The sequence below is a fragment of the Ixodes scapularis genome, unplaced genomic scaffold, assembly GCF_016920785.2.
Source record: "Ixodes scapularis isolate PalLabHiFi unplaced genomic scaffold, ASM1692078v2 PGA_scaffold7__128_contigs__length_106722199, whole genome shotgun sequence".
NCBI lineage: Eukaryota > Metazoa > Arthropoda > Arachnida > Ixodida > Ixodidae > Ixodes > Ixodes scapularis.
Genome location: NW_024609882.1, coordinates 5,966,607 through 5,987,682, shown reverse-complemented (window position 1 = coordinate 5,987,682; position 21,076 = coordinate 5,966,607). Strand labels below are relative to the sequence as shown.

Below are 21,076 nucleotides of genomic sequence, written 5' to 3'. Positions count from 1 at the left end.
CGTCGGATAAATACAATAGGGAGTTTTCATATGATTGCTTTGGCCATTACGCAACACACACCGGTACCAATTGCTCTTTCGAACTACCTCCTCCAGTTATTCCCGGACCATAAAAACTGACACGATGACGACAGCTGCAACCTATACCAAGACGAGGACGGCCAACACCTTCAACTACCGGACCGACGACTGACAAGCTGATAACCAAACCGACGATAAACATAGAAGGAGAACAGGTTTCATGACTGCCTCGCTGAAAGCAATGAAGCAGCGAATTAAACGACGCCAGTCATTCAATTCAACCCACTTAGGAAGCAAACGATACATTGTTGACGACACATCATAGGAGCATTTTTCCACGAAATGCCGCACTGCCGATGAAACGTTTCTCAAAGTTGTCCACGAAACGCATTTCCACAAAACATGTTGTGACGGAACTATACGGACCCCTATTTTTATACATCCGCCTTTATGTTCATGATAACCTGTATCATGGGGGTTTGTTCAAGAAAGGAGCTACCTATGTCCAGTAATACTTCGGTAATCCAGGAACATGCATGATTTCCGCCTCTTGTGGCCCCGGAGATTGGTTGCTTTTTATATCCTCTCGCTTTACCCGCCGGGCTGATGATGGGCCGTATTAGGTTATCTGCCATACTGCAATGAGAAAGTGACACAATACAGTCAATAAACAAAACTTACACACTTCTTCCACTAAATGTACAAGTGGGTCTTACTGTAAGGTGGAAGGCGGTGCATCCTGTTCGAGATAGACGAACCTGCATCTTGGCCCGGGGCGAGCGCGATCCAGGTTCACGGGTGGGAAGCGACGGGCTGCCCCGGGATGACAGAGAATAGTCATGTCTCAAAACGAGACATGCCAGCCGTAATCTGAGAAAATGAGATCGTGTCTCGCCATTCTGCAGAAGGCAGCTTGAGCGCGCACTTTAAATAACAACTCTTTCGGTAACTACCACCGATGAATTCTATTTCGCTAATATCGGTTAAGTTCGCTAGTAAAAATGACTGCTAGTGGACTCACATGTTATGTGAATTAGATCGGATTCCCGGGAGGTGAAGCGTCTCGCCGTGTCTTGTCACGTGAGCGTGACCACGTGTCTGGTCACGTGAGCGTAGTACGTGACTAGAAGGAGAGTGAAAATAAAATATAAAGACTCGCGTAATGGTTACAGTAAGGTCATCGTACGTAACCTCGTTTTTTATAGAGAGAGGTTACACGTCGGTTTCCATTCGAGTAACCTTTAGATTGGCTTTGTGGCTTTTAACTTGGGCCTTGTAATTTATAGTCGAAACGAAAATAAGTTAAACATCAAAACGACTGCCGATATAACCTTTATTTTCTAGGTTACCCCGGTTGAGAAGTTACATTGTAGGTTACCGAGCTTAGAGCGTAGCAAAACATATCTCTAGATTACGGTCTACAAAAAACCTCCATCATCTTCCCCACTAATGGCTACACGTGGCGCGACACTCGCCGGCTTGATGGCCCTTGAACAGACCTTTTCGGAAACTCCCAGGAGACCTCGCGGCGATGGTAACTGCGGGGCTGTTCGGATACACGCCGACTTGAACGCTTTGTATACAGTCAGCAAGTGTTCTAAAATACGTCTTTGGCGCGTCGGAACGCAAGGAGGCACACGCGAATCAATGGGCAACATAGATAACGTGCAGAGAACGGACGACGACGGAGGCAGCCAAGCGCGCACAGACATTGGTTAAGGTAGGGGGGAAACAAAGGCACGTGCACAAATTAGTGGATAAACAAACGCACGAGGCGCTCAAGGAGCAAACGAACTTGCATGCCGTATATCACGGAAGTGGCACGATTCAATCGCTCTTAGAGTTAGGAGCTCAGAACGTGAAAATCAAGCACGAAAGGTGGCCATTCATAGTCTCTTTTGCTGTTCTTCTGCCTTCTCTGCGTTTTGAGATTAAAAAAATTTTAAACCAACGTCAACTTCGTCTTCGGTCCCTGGACAGTGCCACGTGCCTCACATCTGGAACGCCTCAATGTATAAAGCAGCCGGTGGGGGCGCCACATATATCCGGAAAGGTCTAGTGCCATTAAATAAGCGACGCTTCAGAGTAACGGCACTTGGCCATATTGTGGCTTAAAATCATGGTTGCCAGTTATTTGAAGCTTTACTTGAAATCACAGGAAACGCTTTTTCGTCCTCCAAAAATGTTTAAACTGTTCGCGACAAAGCAAAACAATATTACATGAGCTTCCTAACACCGAATCTAATGCTGAGAAAGTCGCACTTTTGAATCATGACGATCGGCAATTGCGTCTGCTCTGCACAAGCACCAAAATGGCACCGCCCACAACAATTTCGGGGAACGGAGTGCCGATACTCTAAGCGCAGCTCATTTAGTGGATCTATAAAGGTCTGTCGCTGCTCTTCATTACCGATGGGCCGTCAATGATTGAACATTGAACTGAACATTATCACCTGCAGTACAGAGTGACCTCACCGCGCGAGTTTTTGTTTCAATCAACGGTGGGCTTCTTCCATTGCAACATTATGTTTGCATTGGTAGCTCACGAGCCACAGTGGCAGTTCATTATTCGAGAACGACGCCCCTTCGATATGGAATTAGAATATCTTCAACTACATGACTAAGCGAAATCTGCCAGTTTTCGCCTGCGGCTGCACGACGGGTCGCCGCTGTACCATAAGTTTTTATAAAGGAGCTGCATCGTTGTCGGAGCCGGTCACTCAGGAGTAGAGCCTAATAACAGCACCATCGGCGGGGAACCGCAGAGTTAAAATTTGTCGCTATGAATAGCAAAATTGGCGGAGACGCTTAAGACAGCTTACGTGTGGAAACGCGAAAGCATGACGCATGCACTAGGCACAACTTTAGTCAGCCGTAACCTTAGAGCCGCCGTGGCGTCGGTTAAGCGTGCTCGTCTCACACCCCGGAGGCCCTGGTTGGATTCTCGCCCAAACCGAAATGTACCAAATTTTATTTTCGAAGCCATTAATTTAATAAATGTTAGAGTGCAAACGAGCTGGTGTACATTAAACAAGATTCAAAAACCCCGAGACTGCAGGTAATGAATGACAAACACACTCAAAAGTCTCCATTGTACGACAACTCACCTACCATCTGGGCCAAACGTTGTCCAAGTTCGCAGAGAACCCACACCAAGTGGAAAAACAGATATGGAAAGTGGGTTGGAGTTCATATAAGAAATCGAATGGGTGGCAAAATTTGCATCTTGAAGGATCAATGAAATAAATGTTAAGGTACAAACGAGTTGGTGTACATTAAAAATGATTCAAAAACCCCGAGACTGGAGGTCACGACACACACACACACGCAAAAGTCTCAAGACTTTTGAGTGTGTGTGTCGTTACCTGCAGTCTCTCGGGGTTTTTGAATCACCATTAATTTGCTTCGTTCACAGGAACCTCCCTGAGAAATGTTACGCCAATCCGAGCATTTTTTACGTGTTTTTACTCTTTGCGCCGTCGGCCAGTTTTGGTACCGTCGCTTGGTCACACCGCCGACGACGCCGGATTTTCATGCAACATGGCATATAATGCTTTCGCATTAAAAAAGATAAACGGATTCTTCCTTTAAACACTGTCCGCTTCCGCCGCTATGAGGAACCCTAGGAGCCGTTCGATCGCCGCTCCCTTGATTGTATACTTTTTAAACATGACTGTACCTGCCATTTATGCCAACGCGAGTCTCGGCTTCACGAATATTCATGCAGTAAAAGCGCCTACCAAAACTGAGATCGTTTTCAACCTTCGATGTAGGCCATCATAAAGTGAGGCGGGCAACACAGACTCCCTCTGCTCACTGTTTTGATTCTTTGCTTGTTTGTTTATTTGAGGCCTCAGGTGTACACGCATGCCCAAACTCCAGAAGGCTGAACCGTCGCAGTTACGCCGAAAGCGTGTCACTAACAATCGGAACCACAAATTGGGAGAAACAGGGTCCTAACGTTACGTTAGTTTTACGTCGAGAGAATTTCCGGGAGAGTGTCGTATGACGTCAAGAAAGAATATCGATGCGATTGCTGCATGTAGTACAGGCGCGGTATCAACTGCGGAACAAACGAGCGAAAGAAAATGTAACAAACTCCAATAAGTGCACCGACAAAGCTCCATTCGTGACGTTCGGGGCTGGCCAATTTCTCTGCAGCGTTTCTTATTGAAAAAAACAAATAAGAAAGCAGAAACCCCCAACCTGGAAGAGGTGGACAAACTGCACCGCAAATTCCCACCTTTTGCCACGCGCGCTGTTGTCGATCATGTTTCCGGTTCGCAGGCGCGTCTGCACCGATTGCATTTGCTTATTAATTATCGGACAATGCATCGAACTTCCGGGCAATCAGCGTTGTCCAGACCGGTTGTTTCAGCGGTCCACTCGTTCCGCGAAGTCCTGAGCGCACGCGAGAACACCTGGTTCGGCTCTAGCCGCTGCCGTCAGAGGCAATCATGAGCCGAAGATGTCCGATCGGCAGCTGGAACAGACTGACGGCTTGGCTCGCCCCGGCCGAGAAGGCCGTATTTTCTCATCGCCGTCTCGATCGAGCCACGTTCGCACGTGCAGACTAGGGCGGCTATAAGAGGTCGCGGGTTCGACCGGGCCCCGCGGTGCTAAGCTTCCTGCGAACCGGTGAGTTCGGTCTCGAACCATTCTTGCACACGCGTCGGAGGCCGCACCCCGGCAGGCCACGGATCGGGCTCTCCGCGGAACCGGTGGTTAAGCCTCGTGAGGACGTCGCGGGGTGCCCGTAACGCGAGAGCGCGCTCGCTCGCTTGAAATACGCATGGGGACGGGCGCGGGGTGCAGCGTGCGCGACCGTTGTCGCGAAGGGTGAGCACACGGAGTGACAGGATAACGTGTCGGAAGCCTTCCAGCTCGCCCGAGACCCGTTCGGAGCGTCGTAAATTCGGCCGGATCGAAGCCTGGCGCAGGCGGCTGCGGCGGCCGCGACAGGCGTCGGCTGCGTCGCGGTCCCCTTCGTCGAAGCCGTAAAGTGTCGCCTTTCTTCGAACGTCTCGCGCTGCCCGGCGTGGCGCGGGGTCGGCGCGTCAGAGACTCGACAGGCTGCCAGCCCAAGAGGCCGCTAAGCGACGCCCCTAAGCGAGTTCATTAAGCCGGCCATTGAGGGCAGCTGCCCGCGACCTGTCATGCAACCGTAGTTTGTTTCGCGGGGCCCGTCAAATAAAGGGCGGGACAACGCCTGGAACACTGGACGGGCCCACGGGGAACGGCGCGGATTGTCGGGTTCGTCATCGCGCCATTCTGACTGCAGGACCGAACAAAGGGGTCGCTGAAGAATCGCGGCGCCGGACATCGACCGAAAGAAGCTGACTGCACGCCGCACGCCGCCACCTGTGAGTGTTGTCGGCGCCTGCGCCGGACTCTGCGGTTATACCGTCCTCTAACCAGATCGCCACTGTTTACAGGCGCCTGCGGGGTCTTTCAGTTTGAAAGGCCATCTTTGTCGTCTAAGAATAGTCCTTCGTGCTCCTTTGGCCAACGTGCCAGTGTCTGAGAGAGCCGTGATACAACTCGTCAAGCTGAGATGTAGTAGAGCTTGTGCGGGACGCCAAAAGGCAAGATCCGATGTTTCAGCTTATATTGCCCGAGGGGATAACTCGGTCTGTAAACGGGAGAAGCTCAGATTTGTTAATGAACTCGAGTAAAAACCTTCAGGGTAGAATTGCGGCGTTTATTATCTTTGTAATAGACAGATAGCCCCCTTTTAGAATTCACAGTGAACTAATTCGTCGACCATAACGTGCTGCTATAGAAAAAAAAATTCATTTCAACTTAAGTTGGCTCAAGTCCAGACGCAGCCAGTGCTACAAGCGCAAGCTCTGGGCTTTCACTGTCCCTGCCAGTACGCGCGCTCGTGCAGTGCAGGCACTGTTCAGGGCCGCATGCTCGCGCTTGTAGCATCGGCTTCGACTGGACTTAAGCTGAAAACAAGATAGCCTGGCAGATAGGTGCCCCGTTTGGTACCGCCATTAAGCGTTATAAATTCAAGTAACTTCCTGACCTGTTTGCGACTCCCAGGCGTTCATGAAAGATTCCGGCACAGCCAACTACGAAATTTCTCAATTCAGCCGTGATGCGCGCTTCAGTGAGTCGCCGAACAACCTGTCCCTCTCTTCGCCCCAAACGAGGGAACTTGCGTTCTTTACAAACGTCCGGTCTTTGCTCCAGGTCAATGGCGATGTTGGGAGCCGTGAAAGCACATGGGACAAGTGACCGTGAGCAGACCCGTAGTAACAAAGGAATAGCTCGTTCGCACAATTGGCTGCAATAGGCCCTTTTCGAATCTCCTTCAAGAAACATTCGCGGACGACATTTCTTGGGTTATCCTGGTGATATCCCACACCGCCTGGTGATAGTTACAAAATTGCAGAGGGCAAGCTGGTTGGTGGTGGTGGAAAACGTTTATTGATACATCAAGCACTCGCATAATGCTGGGCTTGGTCTTGCGACGCCTCCCCTAGAAATATGAGGCCAGGCCGGTCGTCTTGAAGAAGAAAAGCACTGAGTCTAAAAGATAATCTTCGTCCTGAGGAGGTCAGTGGCAGGCTTGTTCCAATCCTCCAGGGTAAACGGCCACAGATTGAGTGGGAGTGAGTCTAATGCCATGTCTCTGGCGGGTGAGGTGTGAGCAGTCTTACATGAGGTAGTGGAGATCTGCTGTGAGGGTTAGTCTGCAGTAAGGGCATGTCTCGCGTTTGTCTAATGTGGAGGTGTGAGAGTGAAGGAGTCCTAGGGTAGCGTTTTGCGCCTTTCCCGCTCTCTGTTTGACAGTCTTGCTCGCCGTGATGCCCCACAGTCGTTTGATGTGTGGGGGGATGGCACTATTGGATCGGATTCTTCGCAGGAGAACCAGCTCCCTCCTGGAGTAGCCTTTAGGTATGGGGTGCTCTTTCTTAGGCAGGGAGTTGAGAAGCTTGCTGCGGGCTTCTCCTTTGACTCTTCTGAGGGTGTCCTCGGAGTCGTAAAACTGGCCGCTGGTTGCGGGGGCTCCAGGGGTGGAGGAATCTCGAGGCGGCTGCGAGATGAATAAACCAGCTAACGCTCCCACAGCTCGATGAGCAACCTCGTTGCCTGGGATTTCCGAGTGTCCCAGGGATCTAGTGTATAGCTATTTTAGTGTTGATTGTGTCCACGAGATGTCGTGCGAGAACGAGGATTTTTCTGGTGGCGGGATTTGTTGAGTCATAGCTGCTGCACAGAATTTCCTGGCAGTCAGTGTAGATGTTGCCGGTCTTAGCCTGCGGGCAGTTCCAAGCGACGTGTTCCATGACGTGCAGGACTGCCTGGGCCTCGACTGCATGGGGTGTCTTAGAGGTCTTGGTTTCACGGCCCCATGTGCCTGTGTTGGGAATGTGCCAGGCAGTAGCGGAGGCATGGGGGTGATATTCGGCGTCTGTGTATACCGAGAGGATGTCGGGGGTTTCGGGGTGCATGGCTAGGATATGTTTGTGTCGTTGACTGAGGAGTCGGCGGAGCTCTTTGTGTTCTGGCCCAGTGTTCTTCGATATGGAGATGCTGGAGACGATGTCAGTGAGTTTCCAAGGAGGTAGACGTCGTCTAAGCTTGGGTAGGTGAGAGATACGTTCGCCAAGTCAGCGAAGGATGACCCTGCCTTGCCTAGAGTTTTGGAGAGCAATGTAGTGAAGTTCTCGTTGGTCCCTGGCCACGTCTTGTAGCTTGGGGAGGGGTGAGCATGTCAGCAAGTCTTTCAGCTTGGTATGTTTGGGAAGGCCTGCTATGCATCTTCGAGCGCTTCGCAATGGCTCTTTCCAAGTCTGTAGGAATTGGCTCCGTAAATAACTTTGGACATGAGTATCGCCTGGCACGGGGTCTTGGCTACCCGTTCGCCAGCTCCCTCTGCTTTCTGGGCAATCCGACGAATGAAAGCTGCGCCCTGCTTCCAGGTTTTGGATATCTGAGTGATCCACTCTTTCGGAAAGCCTCTTGAATTGAAGATAGTGCCGAGAATTTTAAGGCTATCAGCTTTCTCGGTTGGGGCTCCTTCGAAAGAGTGACTGAGAGTGAAAAGCCTTAGGGTTGGGTTTCCGCATCGGGCAAAAACCTGGTCTTGTCCGTGAAAGGTGTAAGTCTTATGTCTTGAGGAAAGTTTCAATAATATCGAGTCTTTGCTGCAGGGTTTGTCGTCTCTTGTCGGGGGTGCTTTCTTGCGTCCAACTAGTGATGTCGTCGGCGTAAATGGTCAACTGGAGGGATGGAACTTTCTTGAACCTCTAGGCGAGGGTAGCCATGAGGATGTTGAAAAGGGCTGGGAAGAGTACCGCTCCTTGTGGTACCCCGATGAGGTTTTGCCGGGTGGGGCCTTTAATGTTTACGGACCGGATGGAATATTTTCTTTGATTTAGGAAGGTTTGACGAAATTGAGGAGTCGGTGTGTGATGCCACTCTGCTGATGTGAGCGGATGGTTACATTGTGAGTTAAGGAATCAAATGCTTAGCTGATGTTGCCAGCGACGAGCGAGCAAAATCTTCCTAATTTGTGGCTGAAGGCGTCCCTGGTTAGGAGGAAAAGGCTGTCTCCTGTGCCCAGGTGGTTGCGGAAGCCGGTTTGGGTGGGAAGAAACACCTTGCGATTCTCGGCGATCCATTCGATACGTCCGAGGACAATTCTTTCGAATGGCTTGCACATGATGGAAGTGAGAGAGATGGGGCGAGTGTTCTTGGTTTGTTGGATGGTTTCCCGGCTTTGGATGTCGGCGTGACCCAAGATTCTCTCCGCTCTTGTGGGAAGGTCTCGTGGATCCAGATCTGGTTGAACCATTGTAGTAGTTGTCGTTTGGCCGGTGTGGGGAGACTCCTCAGCATACTGACGGTGATGTCATCAGGCCCGGGAGCCAACTTGACTTTGCCTTTGTCGATTGCTGTCTCGAGCTCTTACATGGTGATTGGGAAATTCCAAGGTTAAGGGTCTGCGGGTAAAGGTTCCGGGTCGTACAGAGATGGCTCCGGAGCGGGTGAGGGTTGGGAGAAAAAGGTATTTCCTAAATCTTGTAGTATGATTTCTAGTGGCTTGTCGAGAGCTAAGGTTATGCTCAGTGGTATTTCTGGTCTTGCTGATACATAGCATGCCGTGAAAAGTCCGCCACAGTTTTCGTATTGATGTGTGTAGACCTCAAGAGCCGCAGTGCTCGAGTAATTCGTTCAGCTTAAGAGTTTAGGCGTAGTCAGCTGCTTCCGACGTGATTTGGTTGAGTTCCCGAATGACTTTTTGGGTCCTGTCGCTTCTATATTCCGTGAGTATAAGGGTTTGTTCGTTCCAGAGCGAGAAGGGGTGTGTGTTCGGAGTGGGAGCTTCCATCTTGACTTCCTTCACGACGGCTGCAATGTTGGTCGCAGTCACGGTGCTTTTTGAGATGCCTGTGGATAGGCCTTGGGGGTCAAGGGGGATGAAGAGTTGTTTTCTGAATCGGTCCCACAGAATGGAAGCGAATTTTCGTCTCTGGGGTCCTTTCTTGGCTATGGGTAAGGCGATTTCGATGGGCAGGTGATAGCTTCCTCAGACGTCAGGGTATACTACAGCCAAATGACACGGAGTTTGGGATCGATGAGGGTGAGGTCGGGTGTAGAGTATCCCTGAGTTGTGGTGTTGCCGAGCCTAGTTTTGGCTTGAGTGTCGTTTGCCAGGGCTAGATAGGCTGTTTCGAGGGCTTCCAGGAGAGCCTCCCCTTTCCTGCTTGCGGCAGAGCAGCCCCAGGCTTGATGATGCGCGTTGAAGTCTCCTGCTATAATAATTCTGTCTTCTGGGTATCTGTTCCGAATATGTTCAATCCACTCGAAGTTGTCCTTTATCTTGTCTGTCCCACTAGCTCTGGCTTCTGGCCTGATGTAAGCCGAAACGAAGATGACCTGGTGAGGCTGAGATTCGAGGGTTGTTCGGACGGCGACGATTCCTTTGTAGACGTTGCACCAAGTGCTTGTGTCGATTTGAACGTGGGGTAGTGTTTTCTGAAGTTAAACTAGCACCTGTCCTCGGGCTTCGGTGATCTTCCCGTTGCTGTATTTTCTGTGGATTGTTGGTGTATAAAAGTGGTGGTATTCAGCAATTTTGGGTTCTTTGAGGCTGACTTCTTGGCGTAGCATGGCTGTGTATGCGAAGCGAGGTTGGCCGATGCGTAGTAGAAGTTCTCCTTTCACTTTATCGAGCCCCCTGTAATTCCATCGGAGGATTTGGAAGTTGAGAGGCTCGGCCTGATGTTACTGGTTATTTTTGCCCATGTTCGGGAAGCAGGTTGGGGTTATTGCTGGATGTGCGAGATGAGGGACTGCAGCTGTGCCTGGAGCTGTGCTTGCAGTTGCATTTGCGATTGGGCAAACATTGCGTGAAGTTGCTCTGTTCTGACAAAGTTGTAAGGGCTTGTTTTGTTTTGGCGATTTTTGCCTGCCGAGAGGGGGTTGGGGGTTATCTTTGGGCTTCTGCTGCGGAGCCGGTGGGTGTACGACTTGGCGGACTGGTTGGGGTTGGAAATCCTTCTCTAAGTCTTCGAGTTTAGCGTGGAGGTTGGCTATCCTTTTCCTTCGCTCGGCTGCTTTCTGGGCGAGACGGGCTTCCTCTACCTCGTACTGCTTGAGGAGAGCGGTAAGCTTTCTTCTGGTCAAGGAGCGGGGTCTGAGACGCCATGCCTTGCATGACCTGTGCGTAAATGGTCGTCGTTGTAATGTAGGCGGAGGGGGAGGGGGGGGGAGATTCTGTTTGGGAGTCGGCAGTGGCGGAATCTCCTTCCGTGGCAGGAGCTGCAGCTGCGCTTGGCGCCCCCGGTTGGAGCGGGGGCTTAGTGTTTCTTGCGTCGTTTGTTTTTCTCTGCATTGATAGTAACGGAGCCTCTGTTGTGGGGGCGAGCGTCGGTCTGGGGAAGTTCTGGCTTGGATTTCCTCATCCATTTCGCGTCGTGTTGGGCAGTCTTTCGAGGTGGTGACGTCGTCTACAATCCGCAGTTCCTGCATTTGATGCTACAGCAGTTGTGATCCTTTTCCATGGTGTTCCCGCAAGCTCCGCGGCGCTTGACTTAAGTGTCACGGGCTCGGTCACATTTGTGACCGAGCCCGTGACAGTTGGTGCACACTATTGTGGTCAGCCGGTATGGTTTGACTTGGAAAATTTATTTGCAGTAGCGAATTCCCCTTGGAATGTCTTGCTTCTTGAATTTAAGTGGATATGCGCCGTGTGAGCCCAAAGGTCTGGCTTGGATTACTTCGCAGTAGTCAGAGCGGAGTCCCCGGAGGAGCTGCCGGGAGGTTAGGCCTGTCTCTAACTCGTAGATGACCCCACGTGGGAACTCTCCTGTTGTAATTCTGTATGCCTGTACCTCGATCCTCCCGTGACCGGTTTCTAGCTGGGTGACCTGAAGTAGCCTGGCCAGGTGCTGCTGACTGTACACCATCATGTTTGTGGAGGGGTTTAGCCGGAAGACTAGACGATCGTCAAGGACGTCCTCCCCGATGGCTTGTTGTAGCTTGTCCTGAATGATGGGCGCTCGAATTGAGGTGACGTCGAAACGACCCTTGGGTCTGATAGTAACGAGGAACTTCTCTCATTCGTGCCTTGGAAGTTTGCCTCCACGGTTCGCTTTGTGCGTACCTCGCCGTGAAACGGTGATCCATTGTTGCTCGGAGTCTTCTGCGTCTTGATAGTCGTCGGCTTCATCGTCGCCGAATTCGGAGCTACTAAACCTCTTCTGGGGCCGGCCTTGCTTGTCGGTGGATGCAATCGCCGGGAAGAGGAAGATTCTTGGACATAACCTCCATTTCAAAGCCTTGCGGGGTGGCGGAAGTCAATGCGAACGGGGAGGGAACGCTTGGCCTACCGTTAGGCCTAGCTTCCCTACGTGGCGGTCGGAGCTACCGTTGCTTGAAGAAGCTCGAAGTGTCCACATAAAGTACTCACGTTAAAAAAGCTGGTCACCTGCGGCAGAAAACGTTTCCCACGAAGGTCATCCTAAAGAACGGCTGTTAAAGCAGCAGGCGGTGGGTGGAACCCTGCAGCATGGCGGAGCGCCGAGATAACACGTCCTACCCTTTCGGCGGCTCGAACGGCTCTCTCCAAGCAGATTGGCGAAAAAAAAAAAAAGAAATCATACTCTTGGCTCTTAACTTCTAGGCTAGGTGGCGCAAGCTACCGCCCATTATAAGGTGGACAACCGTTAGCATCCATTCAATCATCCGTATGGCACGAAGCGTGTGATTGGATACCAGTCGCAACCGAACGCCGACGCACACCTTGCTTGCGATGCGAGATGTCTCGAGCTCACGCCGAACGCTGACACGGCCCTCGTGTCCACTGCATGCCCAAGGTGCGTGCCCAAGCGATGGACGACTTGGATAATTTGCGCAGAAGCTACCAGATGGCGCGCACATTTTAATGAGGGTTTATTGTGAGTCTTAGCATAGCGCTGCCGTAATATTGATACCGTTACCGCTATGCAGAAACTTAGCTGAGAACAGAATGTGCATGAAAGTTTTTAATTCACCGCCGCCTTACGCCACATTTCTTTTTTTTTTTTTTTTACACCAGCGTGGAATAAAATAGGAGGTTTATATGACTGACTCGATGCCAGAACGGCAGTAACGGTAACGGTATTACGGTAACGCTACGCTAAAACTATCTGATGCCGCGGCCGCGGACTCGGCAGTGGTCAATATGGCCACGGTCGTAACACTAGACCCCCTAACAGTCCCTGGCGGTGAATCTGTTTCTGACTCTAGGTTGTCATGTGACGGGCTGAAATAAGGTTGATCCCTTTAAAGATTAAAACAGCGCAAGGACACGGACAAGAACAAGAAGGTAGACAAACAAGCGCCTTGTTTGTCTACCTTCTCGTTCTTGTCCGTGTCCTTGCGCTGTTTTAATCTTTAATCATGAAATACCAACTAGCCCAAACTTCTACTTTAATCAACTTGATTCCCTTATTTGGGACGCTAACCTGTGCTCCTCCTCGTTCCAGAAGTTTTAAAAGGCGATGATTTGTTTGCGTGCGTCTCCTTCCTCTATATAAAAAAAAAGGCAATCAGAAATGTCGAGAGAACAAAGGAAGAGAACAATTAGAGACGATGGCAGCAACGAAACCGTGCAAACCAATGCACATCTCTCCTCCCCCTCAACCCCCCCCCCCCCCCCCCCTTAAATTCACGTCCTACCGCGGTAAACAGATATATTTCGAACAGTGAAGTTATGAATGCAGACTGTAATTTCTAAGCCGCCCAATCTCGTGGGGAATCGGGTATAGCTTACGATTTGTCAGGAGCTCGGGCGATGTTGCAAACGATGCATACCTAGTCAAGCTGTTCTTTAACAGCTTTTTGTATGGGCTTTCCCACCAGAGTTTCTGGAAACTAAACTTGATTTGATTTGATTTGATTTGATGGGCTATTAACGTCAAAAGTAAAAATGCTGCCGACGGGTTCTCACGCCGCCAGATTCCGTCTGAAACTGTATTCAGCGGTGAGGTTAATGTCGCTCAGGTCTTGTCCATCATGCTATGTCGCTAGAAAAGTGTCGTAGATTATGCACAAGAGGCTTGCGTTGCGGACGGGATCTTATGTCGTCATTTTAAGCGCGAGATGCACCTGCAGGGCCTGGATTGCGCAACTTGCGATCTATAAACAGTGCAGTGCTACTTCATTAACAGCACGATCACTAATAGGGAGTATTCACTTGACGCCATATTTGTGGGTGCTGTTTAGAGCGCATGCTTAGAACGAGCTCACATTAATAGGCTGCTAAGACCGCCACTCTTGATGGTGCGGAATGCACGTTGAAAAAGAACTGTGGAAGCTAGCCATCAGCACGCGCTCAGCATTCGCGCACACAGCTATGGCCGCCAGTGAATACTCCCTATAGGGAGTATTCACTGGCGGCCATATTCGTGTGCGCTGTTGCTGAGCGCGTGCAGACGGCTGGCTTCCGCAGTCCTTTTGGAGCGTGCATTTAGCACCATCAAGGTTGCCGGTCTTAGCAGGCTATTAATGTGAGCTCGTTCTGAGCATGTGCTCTAAACATCGCCCTCAAATATGGCGTCCAGTGAATACTCCCTATACCCTAGATACACGCAACGTTTTGTTGCACGCGCACACTTAACGGGAGTCAAAGCTATTAGCGCACGTGTCCTTGGGCGTCTTGAGCGTCCATGAACTCCGTGCATGCGCGCTGTTCACTCCTTCTGAAATACCTCTCCGAAGGTAAAGGGTGTTTTCACATGACGTCCATCCGCCATTTTGTTGTTAGATGTCGTAGTGATAAAACTTATAGGCTGCTCTGTACTATCAATTTAAGAGTGTGATGAGAATCTTCAAAGTGCTCGCCTCCTGCAGGCGCCAGGCTGCTCATAACAACAACAACAAAAAGATGGTTAGCGAAATGACGTCGTCGAAGGCATTTTGTGGTGTGTCAAGTGCGGTGACGCGTGATTGCAGTTAAGGGCTCTCGTATGACCAGGGTATCAGCGAGCAATGGATCACGTAAACCTGGAAGCTATAGTAAATAGTTAATTATTTTTTATTGCACATTTCATGAAAACAAAGGGCTCGAGCTAATGTGTAAAAAAAGAAAAAAAAAGAAACCTACTAGGTGTTAATATTTCTTTAAGCAAAGTGCGAGGCCAAATTTAGTCCCTCCCTGAGGTTTTTAGGCTTATGCACATATTCTCAAAGACCGTTGTCTTTGTGCTTGGCATGTACCTCCGTTCAAAGCAAGCTCATGTTCACCTCTGCTTTCCCGGGTAACAGGCCACAATCTTCGTCCGCTGTTCCTGGTACCGAACGTCAGAGAGACATGCAGGGAATCCCGCTGTTGTTACCGTCACTGGTGCTGCTGCTCACTGCCGGCCTCTGCCACTGTCTCGTCCAATGCCCGTTGGAATGCCGTGGCACGGGCTGGATAATCGTGCCCGGCAAAGGTCTCGAGATAATCGAAGGGCCCAAAGTGCAGGCTATTCTGACGGTCATCAAAAAATTACGGAAAATCAAGCCAGGAACGACGACTGTCAAAGTGACCATCGGTGGTCACGACCTTCGGGTACCGCCGGGAACACAATTCACAATCTTGGATACCATTAAGAAGTTTCCTGACATAGGACAAGCATTGACATGGATCATCAATAGTAGCGGCGCAAGCGGGCAGCCGCCTACGGAGAACCAGAAACCGTGGTTCCCGGAAGATCTAGTACCGGACATATTCCAGACATCTTCATCGCCTTTGAAACCGCAGGTTTCCGAAGCCCCAGCGCCACCGCCGAATCAAGAAGTTCCGGAAGTCCCCTTCCCTATTGAAGAACCATTTTCGGAACCACGCCAAGTTTCAGAACCTCCCCATGTTTCGGAAATTTCCCAAGTGCCGGAAGCTCCTCAAGTCCCGAACGCTCCCAAGGTCCCAGAAGTTCCCGAAGTACCGGAAGCTCCACAGCTTGACGAGCTGACGGAAGTTCCCAAGCTCCCCAAGGATAACACGCCTTTCGACGTAGAATCTTACTTGGATTTACTTCAGAAAAACCCGGACCTTTTCGTTCTTGTCTACTGGATGCTCGTGCGCCACGGTGTTACCTTCCCTAACCTGAGCAAGCCAGTTACCTGGGTAATCGTCAACGGCAAGAGGGTCCCCTTGCAGAAGCCAGTGACCGTTCGGTACATTATCACTATCGAAAACCACAAGTTTGAATTACCGAAAGATAAAAAGAAATTTGCAGATTTTATTTCAAAAAATCCGAACCTGTTGCCCCAAATTGCTACCATACTCCAACAGTTTGGCGCAACCTTTGTCACTACCGCCAGCGGCCAGATCACGGGATATAAATTATTTAATAAGGTTACCAGACTGCCGAGACCCGTGAAGGCCACAGTCACGATAAACGGACGAGCGTTCGAACTTCCTCGTGATATTGTCGATCTCATCGGAGCGGTACAAGATACCCCTAAGTCTCTACACATGATATTACCTTTGCTGACCTCTTACGGCGTGCGCATCAAGAAGGGGCCAAACGGTGAAATTCATTACTTAACGCTCAACGGTAAGACGTATCCGGTACGGTATGTGAAACCAGTGAAGGTGACCATAGACAACATTCAGTTCTCAATTCCAGCCGACTTGAGAGTTATCCTCTCCCAACCCAGCAAGCTCTGGATCGGCCAGCTCCTATCTGAATTACAGAAGCAGCACGTCCCGATAACGGTGGACCCGCAAACCGGCAATCTTGTTGGCATCGTCATAGACCAAGTCCCCATTCCATTCCCAGCAATAGTGCGACTGCGTGTGAAACTTGGAAATCGCTACTTTATTATCCCCAGAGACATTCCAGCTATGATTGATTTTCTAAAGACGAGCGGTCTACCAAGCGAGGTCTTGAACGACCTGTACAGCCTCTACGGAATCATTCCTGTGCGCAACGCTGACAAGCTTGTTGTTGCCATAGAATTCAACGGAAAACGGTATACTGTTCCGCAGCAGAAGACAACCACACTGGTGGTATCTGGCCAGACCTTTGTGCTTCCCAGAGATAACGCCAAGCTGGCTGAAATTCTCGTAAACCACAAGATTCTACTAAAGGACTTCCTGCTTCAAATTCAGCTGGCTGGTTACAAGTTACTGGCCGGGCCGGACGGGGTGCTTTCTTCCGTCCAGAAAGGATTCGAGATCTTCGAACTCCCCGTCACCATCCGATTGGTGGTGACCATCAACAACGACCGCTATCGAATACCCAACGACTTGCCGAACCTCGTCGCTTTCATGAGCAAACCCGAGCACAGCCACGTAGTCGAGCAAATCGTTCAGAATCTCATAGAGCTAGGAGTACAAGTGAAACGCGACGGCGGGAAGATTGTCCTGGTTTTCAATGGACGCGAGTTCAACGTGGGGGGTGAGGCAGGGCCCTCTCCTAAGCCGGTTCCTGTGAACGTCCCTGGAGAGTCCACCATGAGGATCCAGTTCAACGGCCAGTGGTTCAAGATTCCGGACGAGTTCGACAGCCTAGTGACCACCGTCAGGAAGGGCGGCACCGGGGCGATCGCATTCCTTGTTAAAGCACTGGGGGAACACGGTATCCTTGTCAGCAGGTCACCAGACGGCGACATCGCTTCCATCGTGTTCCGGGGCAAGACGTACACGTTCCCGCGAGGCACAGGCGCTGGCCCGAGCAACGTGGAAGTCGTCATCCGCGGCCAGAAGTTCCTCATTCCGAGGGACTTGGGCGTTCTTCCGACTCAAGTCCCAAACTTCCAGTACGGCGAGCTTGTGGTGGCTTTGCACCGACTGGGAATCTCGCTCGTGGTCGACGACAGGGGCAACTTTTTCGGCATGAAGGTCGGCGGAAAGCTGGTCAGGTTCGGGGTCACGTTCAGGGTCGCCGTCATCCTGGACAACAGTGGGACGTCCTTCGGAGTGCCGCACCAGCTGGGGGCGCTTGCAGTAGGACTGGCCAACGGGAACTGGGACTGGAACGCCGTCCGGAGGGTGCTGTATGCCTCCGGGGTGGAAGTGAGGGGCGGCGTCGCGGGGGCGCCGCGGGAGATAGGTTTCCAGGGAAACTTCTACAAGATCCAGAGAGGCACCAAGGGCTAGACCCTTACACAAGCAACACGATTGTAATAAAAGGCATTGTTTCTTTGTTCGTTCCACGTGTACGAAACTTCGTTTCGATTCGTTGTTGCTTAGAGTTAGCCTGCATCATCTGCCTTGAAGGCAGTATCCTCACACAGCCCCTTCCCATCGGTAAAAGTGAGTGAATTTTAAACAACCGCAACTCCTGTGTCACTCATTCTGGGTATATTCCTAGCGTGTCCTCACTATGGGGTTATCTCAGCTGCCTTGGCGGTCAGCTTCGCAAACTGCAGCTGCAGTTGAAGTGCTGCTCCACTTTTGCCTGCCTTCTACGTGAAATTCGCGACCGCTGCACCCGACACTAGTGACATGTGAGATGGCTGCAGAAACGTTGTCTAAACGTTCCCTTTGTCGGAGATACGGGCGCGCAGACCGATTGCCTAAGAACTTTTTACCTGTAGAGATCATGCTTCTTTCCGAGGACCGGTGACAAACAATGTTTCCAATCACCGGGACGTGAGCAATAAAAGGAAAACTAGATTTCGGTCGATGTTATTGACATAGCGATGAAAACAAGGGAAGTAAATAGTGAAAACAAGGCTAGAAGATGTAATTTGTTGTATGGATGTTTAGACGTCGCCGCGTTACTCTATCATTAGGGGTGTCTGACCTTTGCGCCGTGGTTCCGAAATTTAGCCAAAGCGGTACAACCACCGAGATCTTAAATGTGTACACACACGACGCACTTGCCCGCGAACAGGTACCTACCAAATCTGTGATGCCACTTTTTCTGGGAACGTTTCCACAGGAACGTTTCTGGAGACCAGAAACGCGTCCGAGGATCCCAGGAATTTTGTGCATTACATAGAAAATAACTTTTTTTTTTTAATAATAAAACAGGTCTGCATACCTGCCGGCAGACTTGTACGTAATCCGTTACAAGTAACGAAATTACTTGTATTCCCTTACTTTTATCAGTAATTTTGTAACGGAATAATTACATATCTTCTAGAGTCATTTTAAAGTAATTCCCTTACATTTTTGACGTAACCGATTCCTTGTAATCCGTTACTTTTTTTGTCGGGACCAACCCCCCCCCCCCCCCCCCCGCCCCCATTTTAAATAAAAAAAATTTTTTTTTTTTTTTTTTTTTTTCTTTTTTGTAAAGTCGAGCGCAGTGACACTTTCACACAAATCGACCAGCGCAGCCGCAAAGGAGGCTTGGCACTCTTCAGTTCCGCAAAGCCTTTTTTTACAACACCAAGCCCCTGAATCTCTCTTTTTTTTTTTTAGACTCAAACATCAGTGTCAAAAAATACAAATGAACAATTCGCGAAAAAAAAGGGGGGGAGGGAGCATGTTATTTCCGCTTTTCTTTTTTTAGTCAATTTGTTTTTTCTTGGCGATCGAAGACGGGGAGAGGAGGACACCAAGTGTTTGTGCTCCTCTTCGAGAAGCTCGAGGCGGTAAGTGCACTGAAAAGAATTAACAATGTCCTTCTCGGATATAGTGACTCCAGCCATTTTCATAATGTCACAACAGGAGACAACGCTCCGTCTACCCTGTCCTTTTTTGTGAGTCAGCTTTTTGCAAGCATTTAGAAAATAGTAATATTCTTCCTTTCTTCTTCTTCCTGTTTTGCCTCAGCAGGACGCATCTCATCTCAAGCAGATATTTTTACAATAAAACATAATGGTGGCTGACGTAGACTTGATATTCTGGACTTGAGGTGAGAGTGAAACTCGTGAGTGGGGCCATAACGCGGCTTACTTAGTACTCTACACCTTGCTGCCCGTGGCATCAGTGGACGTCTATCTGGAGAACACCGGAGTAAACTGCAGTCTGTTCGTGCTCCGTGCGTTTTTGAACGGCACCAAGAAAAGTACACATGGCGACATGCGTTTACATTTCCGTTTTAACCGACGTTCTAATTAATTGTTGTTATGAGCGTCCTTCTTTTTCTTTTATTACTTATATTTATATACAGGATACTTTTTTTTTTATTCACCAACGTCTCAAGTGAGGCTCGAACTGTTCAGAACCAAAGGAAGAAGAATATCGAGCCAAACCTTATTTATTATTTTATTATCACCTTACTGTTACAACTATGTTTTGCTATTGATGACTTCTACAGCTTCGCGATTTAGAGATTGAACAATTTTAGTAGATCGGTCCGATGACTCCGATAACGATATCCGATACTTCACCGCCGTCTTTGCGTATACATCATATCGTTATCTGGTACCGTTATCGCGGGTATCGGAGGTATCGGAAAGATCTACTAAATCTCTCGAATAGCAGGCAACGGCTGCAACGACGAAGCTTTGCTCTACATTCGAGGTAATTAGTACTTCCTTTGCTTCGCTGAAGAAGCTCACTGTAGAGCATAAAGCATTCCTGAGGAACAATATAGGGCACTCCCATCCAGTGCCTCAGCTCAAATGGTGTTCAGCGTAGCAGTCGACATATTCAGTAATAGATAATGCAAAATGTCTGACGAGACATTCGAGAGCCAGCTGTTGCTCAAAATACTCAAGGTCATTAAATGGAACAGGTGGCAAGAATAAGAACTGGAATAACCCTCTTCCCTTTGTTTCTTACTTGAGGACAATAATGTCAAAAGTAACGCCACGAAAGTAACGGATTACTTTTTGGGGTAACGGTCAGTTACTTTCATGGGAGGGTAATTGTAATTGTAATAAATTACAATTTAGCCTTGAGTAATTGTAAATGTAATTCCTTACTATTTTTCAGTAACGCGTACAAGTCTGCCTGCCGGACTAGTTCATGGTAGTCCGCGGTAGGTCTGCGAAAACGCTGGGAACCGATTGCGGCCAACTACACTCGTCCTATCTGTTTGTTTGTTGCATAAGCCTTTCACCTGCGTGTAGACCTTTTCAGCGTCCGTGTACATGGCGCGTGCTCTGCTCGCCTTGCAAAGCAACAAACACGCGCGTTCTGAGCTGTCCGTTCGACAAATATGTTTCTTACGACAATTGTATAAACGCACTACGCCACTTACCTCGAAATGTAAAAAACTCAGAGCCCGAAAGTATTAGTGACGAAAAAGAAACGAAGTCTCCAGACTTTGTTTCTTCTTATTTTCCACATTGCGGCGTTCGGCGGTTGTGATGAGGACGTTGAGAGGGGTACGGACCATAGAGTTATTATCATGTATGCTAGAGCATAGGCTAGAGGTTCAACTGGCGCTAGTGTCTATGCGACTTGCAACAAAATGGTGAGTTGGGCCAGTTGGTTCATAATGGAAAAAGACAAGCGCCGAAAGACCAGGACAAAGTAAGAAGACGACAACACAAGGCGCTAAAAAACACCCACGTCACTTTCCACGTGCCCACTCTTTATCCAAGAATAGACACTCTTTTTCTGACAGAGTCACTGAAGGCTCGCTTATGCACTTATCTGCACCCTTCCTTATTGCATACGCCTCATGAATTTCCCTTGTAATCTTTTTGCTGTATCGCCCCA

The 21,076-nt window shown here is 49.6% G+C and overlaps 1 protein-coding gene across 1 annotated transcript; it reads left to right on the top strand.

The window, feature by feature from the left end:
• The first annotated feature begins 14,833 nt into the window (after positions 1-14,833).
• Positions 14,834-17,660, top strand: LOC8035889. Its single transcript, XM_002411557.3, has one exon. It carries the CDS (start codon positions 14,834-14,836, stop codon positions 17,609-17,611), a length of 2,778 nt encoding a protein of 925 aa, XP_002411602.3. The 3' UTR covers positions 17,612-17,660.
• The last annotated feature ends 3,416 nt before the right edge of the window (positions 17,661-21,076 follow it).